The 11350-nt window shown below is 41.8% G+C and overlaps 1 protein-coding gene across 2 annotated transcripts; it reads right to left on the reverse strand.

Annotated features, from left to right (window-relative positions):
• Nucleotides 1-2010: 2010 nt before the first annotated feature.
• On the reverse strand, nt 2011-10665 carry chst12a (carbohydrate (chondroitin 4) sulfotransferase 12a). Of its 2 annotated transcripts, XM_042085378.1 has the most exons (3): nt 10525-10665; nt 10185-10273; nt 2011-5732 (listed from the first exon to the last, which is right to left on the reverse strand). In XM_042085378.1, the coding sequence occupies exon 3, from the start codon at nt 5675-5677 to the stop codon at nt 4361-4363; it is 1317 nt and encodes a 438-aa protein (XP_041941312.1). In that variant the 5' UTR covers nt 5678-5732; nt 10185-10273; nt 10525-10665; the 3' UTR covers nt 2011-4360. The 2 variants fall into 2 exon arrangements, with proteins under 2 accessions (XP_041941312.1, XP_041941311.1); XM_042085377.1 differs by lacking the exons at nt 10185-10273; nt 10525-10665 and adding an exon at nt 9609-9719.
• Nucleotides 10666-11350: the final 685 nt, after the last annotated feature.

The raw sequence follows: 11350 nt of genomic DNA on the forward strand, positions 1-11350 counted from the left end.
AAATCACAACTCATAATAACCCCACAAATCCAGTCCAAATAATACCCATTCTGCTAGATGGACAGGTGAGCCAGGCCACCTGAGTTACGTCACAGACCCAAAGTGACTTTGACAACACTGTCATATGCAATCACCCAGCTCATATTTCCAATGGGTTACCAAATAAATGATAAGTAGCCTAGTCTGTTTTCGAGAGACAGGTTTGGGGAAAATGTAGATGTCAATCATAGTGAGAGAAGAATAAACAGAGAACCATCTGCTCATGGAGTCCACTCAATCCCAGCATTGTAAATTAATGTGCTGGTACTTTGCAAGGTAATAGCTTTTCTCTCTGATGGCTGTATTGTGCTTTTATTTCCATTCTGGTTTTATGCGGCCTGCCCGGGCCTGCCACTGAGAATTCTGAAGGCAGACAATTACAGGACACATCACACAAGCTCGAACAAAGACAATTCGTAGTAAGCCTAAAGGATAATTCATCCCATTTCCATTAAAACCAGTTTGATTGACACCTAATTGTCCGACCATCACAATCCCACATGGCAGCAATGAATTTGCCATTGCTGAATGTTTTGCAAAGCTACCCTGGATATGAACAATAATCATTATTTTCAAAAATATCAACATTCAGCAGTCAGTACTGACTGCTGAATGTTGATATTTTTGAAAATAATGTGTTGCCCCTATAGGAGCAAACATTTAATCTCAGGCTAATCTTAATAGCTAGAAATCCCTCTGGCAGACACTGCATATGCATACTCGTACTGTCCTTCTGGAAATTTAGTGGATTCAGATAAACCATTTCATGGATCTGTAATATGCATTCATGAGAGGCTATTCATCTGTTTAAACTTAAGTGTTTTACTCTTTAAATGAAATATACCTTTGAAACATGGATCGCTAAATGTTTATGTCAACCTAAAATCCCCACACAAAAAGGCAGGCAGTTACCTCAGTGCTAAGCTATGTCAGTCTGGCAGGAATGAATCATGAAACATGAGTTTCAACATGAACACTGAAGAGGGGCGTCTTTGAAAGCACATCCTGGTATCGTAGCGTCTGTCCACAGACAGTTAGTTCAAACACTGACCTTTTCCCCAAAGCCAAGGGAAGCACGCCTCACAAAGCTGTCTATTCGAGCACATTGGGTGCCGTCACATTACATGGCATCTCAGCAGAGACGCTTCTAAAAATACAAGGGTCCAGAGGTTTGGAGACCAGTCACTCTGTCCACCCAATCTGAGCCTGCACATTCAAGATACAGCAAACTTGTGGCATTGATATAGCGGATTAAGAAGGGAGCTTATCCACAGAGCATAATAAACCCCCAGCATTACAAAACAGATGAAGCACACACTAGAGCACTGGTTCCACCTAGTGGCCAAGACACTAGGTGGAACAAGAGGATCTTTCTGATTCAGCTATTCTGGATCCTGAATGTGTCTGACATTTACTAGCGTGTGTGACATCAAAAAGACCCCAATATTTAGGTGTATGACATTCAAGACAATGATATATGACATCTAGCTGTCATTGTGCTCAAGCAAAAGTCTATGTCCATACATTGCACACAGTTTGCAGGAGGAACATAACGCTCAGTTGTGGCTCAGCTCAGTGAAAATAAAAAGGGTGTCCTTTTCTGGTTATATTATCTATAGCGGTCATTTTTAGTGGTCTACTCTTTTTCAACTGAATTGAAGTCCTGCTGTCAGTACAGTACAGTTCAGTATACCCACACACTCCCATTGAACTCTTCGAAAAAAAAAGCTTAATATTTTAACCATGTCACTTTAATGCCCAGACAGAGAACCAAAATATGCAACACACATGACAAGACCTTATCAAAGGCTGAAACTGAAAAACTGAGAAAATGATGAAAATATATTACATCATGCCCACCCCATCCTTTCTGATATAACTGCCTGAACATGGTTTAAATAATACAATAATAAATAAAGGACTGATCACTGTGACCTAAAACCAGTCCACTTGACTTTTTTTCACTATTCAGACCTGATGGAAAACTATACACAAAGATATCCCTTTTTGAGCTAACACTATAATTTACCCTGCAACTAAACATTACATGCAACTGTGACTGAAATTAGTCCTGTTAGGAGACATTCTACTCTTTTTTTCCGTTTAGATAGAGGCATCAAAAAGGTCACAAATAAACACATGTAGCTCATAATCTTGTTCTTATGGCACATAACTTTAACAAAATAACGTCAAGTTTTGTATTGTTGCACAACCATATTCAAAAATACATAGGCAAAGGACAGTACATAGAACTAAGCATCTTCTGTTTTACTGAACATGGGAGAAGGATGTGCTTTGTCCGCACCAAACCAAACTTCAACAAGGAAAGAAAAATGCATTGACAAGATTCAGCATCCTATAGCCATAATCTTGGCCAGATATAGCAAATATAAACATACAGTATACATCAAATATCCTATACATCATTAAAATATTTCCCAAACAATTTCCTAAACAATAGTCTTTTTCCCATAGACAAATATAGTCATACTTAGAAAAATACTTTTTCTTTTATGCTTTTTGCTGTGTAAACGTTACTTCCCTTGTCTTTTAAAAAGGCACCGTTACAGTGTGGGTGCAACAGTGCAGTGTTAACCAGAAATCTCCTCTCCTCCAGAGGTGAGCCCTGACCTGGGGGCTAGCTGGTCAGAAGAGATAACACATCCGTCCAGCCCTCTTGCCCTTCCCTTCCCGTCCCAACGGATGCTCTCCAGCTTTCCTGCTGCTGACTCGCCCTCTGACCCCAACCCACCGAAGCATCACAGGGACCCATACAGGAAACACACACACACACACACACACACACACACACAACTGCCAAAAGAAATCAAACAAATGCACACACACTCTCAGAGTTAAGGACAGAACGTACAGTCCTCTGTGCAAAGTGCATCAGGTTAATTTTTTGATGGCATCTTTCAAAAGAGAAGAACAAAAGGTGTAGAAGGAGTGCAGGATAATGGATAATGAAGTGCCCAGCATCTAACCTCTCTACTAACAGATGCTTGTTAGGATCGTTCTGCCCCAAGAAGAAGCATTGCTCTGCAAAAAATGTTTTTCTGCTGCTGCTGAAAAGGTATAATGTAACCAGCTATAAAACCAAATACTGGTTTGTGCTTAAAATGATTTGTCTGATGTCTTATATCGTTTCTATTAGCCTAATTCCTATTAATTTAACAGAGACTAAAAACTCCACTGGACTGTTTGAGTTAGGAAGCACTGTATTTCCCTCTAGTCTGCATTTGTCGACAAGGACTGCAAGGCAAACATGCTTCGTTCAAATCTATGGCATGCAGAGGACTATATAGCAAACAAACTCCGCCAGTTTAACAGTGCTCCTTCCAAATGCAAGAGAGCCTTAAATCAAATGAACATGACGATAAAAAGGAGGAGGATGCATGGATGCAGAGGGAAAAGAGGCCTGACAATCGTCCTCAGAAACATAATCTGCTACAAAGGAATTTCCTTTTGATGCTGATAGGCAGCAAAGTATATCTGCATCACTGCATGCTAAATAACATCACTGCTACGATGAATGCTTGTGCCATTTAAACAGAAAAATATGTACAAACTAAGATAAAAAAATGTAATCTATGCAAGATAGCTGCATTTGTAACACATTCACACAAATAGTCACATTCATTCTTCCTCTGTTGTGAGAGGGGAATTATATAAAATGAACAAAAAAAACAAACATTCAAATAAACATGTTTTATAAAAATCATCAACTGACTGGTTGCACGTTTCCCCTTTTTAGAAGCTGTCCTAATTCTCTCTGTGAGCAGCAAAGACCATTAGACTTTTTGAAAATACTGCTGATATACAGTAGATATTTCTTTCTCTTGTGAACAAAGTGCCTCAACTGTATACATTTACTTATTAAAATAATACAAATCTCTTACACCAGAGGACAAACTCTAACATGAAAATCCACAGCCTCCACTGCTTGCTACCTTGTTGACTAACTCATTGAGGTTGCTGGGACCCATTAAAAAGCATTACTGTTTTTGATGCTGTCCTCTTTTCAAACCCTTGCATTGCAAAATGAAATATCTGAATCACTAAGATGACCAGACAGCACAAATAAAAGTACTTGGTGTACTTCTTGTTTTTTAAATATTATGTTTTTGTTTTTGTATTTGTGTGTCGCTTTGGACAAAGGTGTCTGCCAAATCCCATAACCATGACCATAACCATAAAAGCATCCCTTGTACAAAACCTCAGGGGGTATTAGAAAAAAGAAAGAAAAGTCAGTACAATAACAATGACATTAAAACTGCAATATTTCCCATATTTCCTATACTTAAAATGGGGCACTGTTTCACTCATGTAAAAGTTTCTCGGGTTTTGCATATCCAAACAATCTGAAGTCAGCCTCGTAGAGCTTGTAGAGTTCTCTCCGCGACTCGTACGGAATGTTGGAGAACCAATCTTGCTCCCAGCTGGTCACCGTTCGGTTCCGATGGCTCGTTGGGAACTGGACCACATTGTCCACACGCAGGATTCTTAGCAAGTGCTCGGCATCGTCATCCAGGGTTTCCAGCTTCCCCACAAAGTCGTAGTTGATCTGGCATGGGTGGCACAGGCGGTACATCTGTCTCCAGTGCTCATTGAAGGGGGCCTCCTTCTCTGTGTTGGGGTCCAGGAGGTACTGGATGAAGTTGGAGAAAGTTGGCCTGATGCCGGCAGCAAACGCATCCACGACCGACGCTGGGGGATCCGAGTAATTTCCGAATCGCTTGAGCATGACCACAGCGAACCTCTTGTAGAACTCCTCATTCTCCTGCTTGAACTTGTTCCGGTAGGCGGAGATGAGCCGGACGAAGGGGTCACGGACGAACAAGAACTTGGTGTACTTCTTGAGCTTTATCTTCATCAGGTGGCGTGAGAACTTGCCGTAGCGCTTCCAGAACTTGTTGAAGGTGAAGTGCAGGCTGCTGTTGTGGATGAGCTCGGTGGGCACGTCCAGGGGGTCCTGGTAAGGCACGCCGTCCACCAGCAGGCTCTCACTCAGCACGATCATGATGCGCTTCCAGTTAGTGCACGCCACCTTGGGCACATAGCAGTAGATGATCCCGTGCCGGTCGTCCACGATGAGGTGGTCCAGCTCCTTGTTGGGGATTTCGTCAAATGTCCTGTTCTTGCCGGGGAAGTCGAGCGTGCTGTTGCCACTGCAGAGACCGCGGACCATATGTCTCCGGTCCTCCTGTCTTTGCTTTAGCTCCTGGGTGATCGGAGTCAAGTGGATCTTCCACTCGCGTCTGGGAACAAACTTCTCATCGGACTTGGACTCGTTGGACTGGTTCTGGTTGGCGTCGCCAGCAAGGGGCTCCCCTCTCACCTGCTCGGTGGGGTCTGCGGTGCCAATCAGGAACTGGTTGACAAAGGCATCAATGTCCGACAGGAAAGAGGGTTCTTTGTCCGTGTCTGGCTTGGGCTTGGGATCGGTGTTACCCTCCGGGGGCTGCCGGGACGTGTGTGGGCCGGATATGGTGGTGTGCAGGTAGAAGTGGGTCGCCCCCACATCATCCCAGTAGATGATGATCAACAGGATCATGAACACGGAGCCCAGGATCAGAAAGATGCGAAACAGTCTGGATTTCCCCATTCTGTCTGATTTTGGCGGTGGGTAGTCCATCCTCACCTTAGCTCCATGTTAGCAGGTCCCAAGCCAGTGGAAAGCATTACAACCTCTGGATGGGGAAGCAACAGAGAGAGAGAGAGAACGAGAAATGACTATCAGTGACATCAGAAACTACACGTCAGCATGGTAAGCCGTGTAAACAGCAGAGACACATTCCCTTTGCCGGGTTTCAACAATTGTAATCTCTAAAGTAGCGTGGATCATGGTAAATGTCAACTCAGACCACATGAAAATATGCTATTATCTCACTATGTTGGTGTCTGCTAGATCATTATACAACATTTCCACCAAGAATTACAGTGGTAAGGGCCAAGTCCTTTGCCACAATAACCTCAAATTGTGTTGTTCTGTAGATATTTTCAGACACCTAAAAGTCCCTCTTTCATAACCTGAGATGGACAATTCTGCCTTTTACCTTTTGATGTTTTTAGAAAACACATAGACACACATGGAATTTAGCAGAGAAAGATACAAGACAGTCTCTTAAAACCATTCAACATTAATAGGGAGATTTTACGGCCATGTACAAAAGATTTCAAGTTAAACATCTAAAGTAACACAGAGCTGTGAGCAAACGTATAGTTCACCCTCTGGTCTATGGAGTGTTAACTCTGTTTAACACACTTCAATGCCGAATGTAGCCTACTGTGTGTTATAGAACATGAGGGCCTACTTTTAGTAGCCCACAACATGCATTTTTCAATATAGTCTGGTGCCTTGTGTATTCCTGCTGGATTTTGCTTTAATTGACAGAACTGGGGTAGATTATAGACATTCCACTTTGCCTTAAAATTTTGTGATGTCATGACTTAGACACTGCATAATTTGCATACCATGAACACTCTAGGGGGTTATTATATGTTTAAAGTCAGTGAATAATAATATTTTTTATGAAATGTGATGACTTTGAAGTTCCCTGGTTACATGCTTATACATAACATTGCAATACAAATTCATTTAAAGGAGAAATCTGGCTTGTTTTCACATAAGCAGATCTCCGTTTCTCGAGTACTGTCAGTACGAAGCTAACGCAGTCAGGCAGCTACAGCACTACACTCTGGGGGTGTCTGTGAGCTCCCATGTACATGCACACATAAATCTGATGAAACGTATAGGAATTGTACAGCTAAGACCAGTAAAATAGTTAATCTTTCTGTTGCTAGATCATTACCATGATAAATAAGAACTTGTGAAGTTTTAGCCAAATCAACCAATTCATTGTGACTTTATAACACATTTCCTGTTTATCTGGCGATATATTTCAATTCACTGCATCACCACTTGGACACATTTCAACCTATAAACAATCCCTTCACAATTCAACATCAGCAACATCTTGACATCATGTCTAATTTTGACATGATTCCGATGAATCATTCTGTTGTAGCAGAAGTGCATCAACATCATGTGTTACTAATGTAGCCATTTTTTCTGTTGCCAGATGGTGATACTACGTCAGACATGCACTTTGGGCATGTGAATTATCATCATCATCATCATATAATTATAAATAACCTGTAAAGACATATGTATACATTAGGGCTGTCACTTTTGTGAAAAAATCCTGTTCGATTCTTGAGACAAAATTGTTCATTGAATCGATTGTAAAATCGATTTTTCATGTCTAAAGACGTTTTAATTTTCAACACCAAATATAGGACAATCCACGAACAACTAACAGGCATTAGGACGAACGTAAAGGGGGCGCTTGAAGACGCACAATGGCGTGAAGTTTCGTGCACAATGACAAACAGGAATGCAACATTCTCGAAAAACAATAAGCAGAGTAGACTGCCATAACATCAGTGAAAAACATTACTGCAGGCTTCAACGTGGCTGCGTTTACAATTAGAAATGTCAAACAAATTTCGCCTACGTAGAACTCACGACTGCACAGTTTGCATACCGCTTTGTCCTTCTCCATAGTCTGATATACCCAAACCCCGAAGTGCTTCCATATCGAACTCCTCAAGTTATTAGGGCCTATCACTCGTATCTCTCATGTCGCACAGGTTGATCGCGTTGTCCTCAATTTTTTGGCAAAAAACCAGCAGCACAGCAGCCGATTGAAAAAGCTGTTTCCGGTGCGTAAAATTGGTGGGAATTTTCTTTTTAGCTTTCGCAATGCTTACTGCACTTCGGAATTCTTTGTTATTTTTCTGCTTGTTCCTGAGTTTTGTTACATCTATCTTTTTCATTTGTTTAATTCGTTTAAAATTAATAGTGTACATATTTGGTTAAAATCGATTCCCTATTTTAGTTTTCGAAACTTGTGTTGGTTGGTCCAATCGATTGTGCAATCGATTTTCGAACGTAAAGTGACAGCCCTAGTATACATACAGTATGTGTAAACCTTCCTACAGATAAAGGTTCAATTAATAAAATAACGTCTGTGTTTGACTGTGTACAAGTCTGTTGTATTTTGTATGTATGTATGTACCGGTAAAAAGTTTGGGGTCACTTAGAAATTCATATCACACTCCATTATAGACAGGTGAATACCAGCTGAGATCAGTAGTATTGTTCTTTAAATCAGTGCGGCAGTTTTCAGATTACATTATGCGTTTACATAATTGCAAAAGGGTTCTCCAATGTTTTCTCAGTTAGCCTTTTAAAATGATATCAGATTGGTAAACAGAATGTGCCTTTGGAATATTGGATTAATGGTTGCTGATAATGGGCAATGTAGATATTGCATTAAAGATCAGCTATTTCTTTCTACAACAGTCGAGGACCCTTTTGCAATTATGTAAGCACTTAAAAAATCGTGATTTACCCTATCCAAATGTGCACATACAATCTATTTTAACATCAATTTCCAGGGAGAGCTTATTTTGAGACACAGGACACCAGAATAATATTCCACAATACACTTTATTGTGTGCTTGTGGATTGGGCCCCTGCAGTAGGGTAGCAAAACAGCAAGTATGAAAAAAGGTTAACAGGCACTATTCGTAATGGAAAAAGTAGGCCTACAGTGTGTCTCTCAGAAGTAGTATGGCAGCCTACTTCACACCATAATGAGATGAAAACAAAATAGTGGCCAGTTGTGAGACTCGAGTGACCAGAAGAACTGCAGGATTGTAGGCTAAAGGTTTTGGCAGGGCGAAAAACAGACGTTAGGCCCTTTACTATTATGCTCTCCGAACTCTTGGATATAAAAGCCACGAGTTTCGATAAATCAACTCTCGCATAAAAAGCTTTCCTAAAAGCTTTTTTAACCAACCACAATTTAAAATACAAGCTATACAACTATGCGTTCATATTTCTTTAGAGAACGAAACACATTTTCTTCGGAGGGCAAACGAACTTGAATGAAGGCATATTATTTCCATCGAAAATAGCGGTTGGTCTAGCCTAAGTCTGGCTATTACTTCCGTTTCCTATAACGATATTAAGCTGTCCTTCTTAAGCTTAGGTATTACACTGCTGCCAGTGAACTATCACATTCCCAACATGATTACACTACTAATTAATATTCTTATAACTCGGTAGGCTACACGCCTGGCCCGCTAGAGCACTGTACACCTATTCATCATGTGCGGCAGCAACCACAACATTCTACCGAATCGCACAATGTAGCTCTTTGACACCATCACCAGGGAGGGCAGCTGGCGAGAGCGCCGTTACACGTGAACTCATAAAACAAATCTATCTATATGCACTTTAGCACTCTGTTCCACATTGGGCTAGCGTTTACTTTCTTCATTTAAAAGTGAATATAATCCGCTAGAACGAAAGCATATTCCGAATCACTGCCCTCCTCCCCAGGACCAGATATCGCTCGCTGGCTGCTCAGAACCAGCAGATGAGATTCGCCTTTATCAGCACTGGTTGACATTAAAGAGTTTGTTTCGAAAACAACAGCGAGTTGCAAATAAATATGGTGTTTAAAAACATTGTCGGAACAGTAGCTTAGACTCACCTCTCCACAGGACTTATTTTGCGCTCTCCGCCCCAGACGGCGTCAGCTGAGAAAGGATGTGCGAACGAGCGGGGTAGGCTATTTTGACACACCAAGCAGCCAAGTGGAGACCACAAAAACTCGCGAGATCTCAAACCCCACTTCTCATAAAACTGTATTATCTTGCAGATCCTGGGTCAGTTATGTAGCCTAGCCTACTAGAACTTCACTTGAGCTGTAATGAGAACTGAGTCAAGCGCAAAACAAATTTCATGTCAGGGCAGGCAATGTAGACTTCGGGGGAAATTAAGTGTAATTAGACGGGTTTTGTGTGAACAACCGTAGGGCTACGTTGTTCTTCCCAGACAGGGAAACTTCTGTAGAAGAGACAATTATGCCTTAAAAGAGAATGAGAGGATGTCTAGGATGTGTGTGTAGCTATCAGTGGTCGTGTCAGAGCGCAAGCGGTTCTCACTCTGTTGGATATGTATGTACCTTGAATGTTTTTCTTGTTGATTTAAAGTAGATATACCAGTATTTGATATTAGTATTGGTACAAGGATTCTAAACCTAAGTGTGCAAGACATTTTTACTCACAATACTTGTTTTGTAGAAGCAGAGCAAACATCCAAATTCCAAAGAAGTGATGGCGGCCACCTGTCTCTCTATTTGCCGCCTTCTTGTTGCTTGACACAGAAAATGAGGATTAGTCGCCCTAAATCCCTTTTCATGTACGAGAGCACACTTCAAACATGCTTTAAAAGCAGCAAAGTGCCCTTCACACTGTTAATAATAATCCTCGACCCATTTTGTTTAGTCAGTGGACAGGATCTAAAACTAAAAATGCAAAAGATGCTTTAACTCCATTTCAGCCCCCCCCCCCCGCGTCGTGAGTGCCTATTTGGGTCACACAGAGAAGAGCGGAGCAGCAACACACCCGGAGCACATGGCAGCCATGTGGAGTCAGGAGAGGAGACTTCAGGTCAGATTAGGTAGTGTGTGACAGAGGAGGCCCTGAGCCAAACTGGTAGGAAAACGTGACCCGAGACACCTCGCTGCACCCAACGCCCAAACTCTGTGCACAGCAGCTGGGCCCTAGCTAATGTGCAGCATTAAATAGGCCTGAAATGAGCACTTCAAGTGGAGATCAAGGTCACAAATACTTAATTCATAATAACTCAGTGTTTTCACCCAGCACTCTCCCTTCCCTGAGCATGTAATGGCAAAGTCTGAAACTAATATTATTTTTGTTTAAAATAGGGTGACCAGATGAGATTGGCTGAAATTCGGGACGCTTTTTTTTCTCGGAGGGGAGAGGGGGTAGGCCTACAGCATAGGTGCCAACTCTCACGCATTGGCCGTGAGACACACGCATTTGATTGGTTTCACACACTCACACGCCACACCCCCGATTTCTCACGCTGAAGTGTCAACCCGGTCGGTCAGATGCCTGAAAAATGAGTTTAGCCTATCTATAGATCTACCTGTTGAGCCACGGTTATGCTTTCAGAGACGGTGAGAGGGTTCAAGAGCACCCCCTGTCTGTGGAATTTTATAAATTTTCTCTCATTTGCGATGCTACTTCAGAAGCCGTCCCAGGCGCATTCCCCCCACATTTCCCCGGCTTCAGGTAGGCTATGCTTTGAGTATTATTGAGTATTCTTCACGCTGAAGTGTCAACCTGGTAGGTCAAATACCTGGCAGATGAGGTTCAACTAAACTAAACCTATACATATGATATCACACATCAGGTGAACGTGCGG

The sequence above is a fragment of the Alosa sapidissima genome, chromosome 3 (genome assembly GCF_018492685.1).
Source record: "Alosa sapidissima isolate fAloSap1 chromosome 3, fAloSap1.pri, whole genome shotgun sequence".
Taxonomy (NCBI): Eukaryota; Metazoa; Chordata; class Actinopteri; order Clupeiformes; family Clupeidae; genus Alosa; species Alosa sapidissima.

Bases quoted from the DNA above. Each gene is read 5' to 3' on its own strand.
- chst12a (XM_042085378.1), bottom strand. From the start codon at position 5,677: ATGGACTACCCACCGCCAAAATCAGACAGAATGGGGAAATCCAGACTG.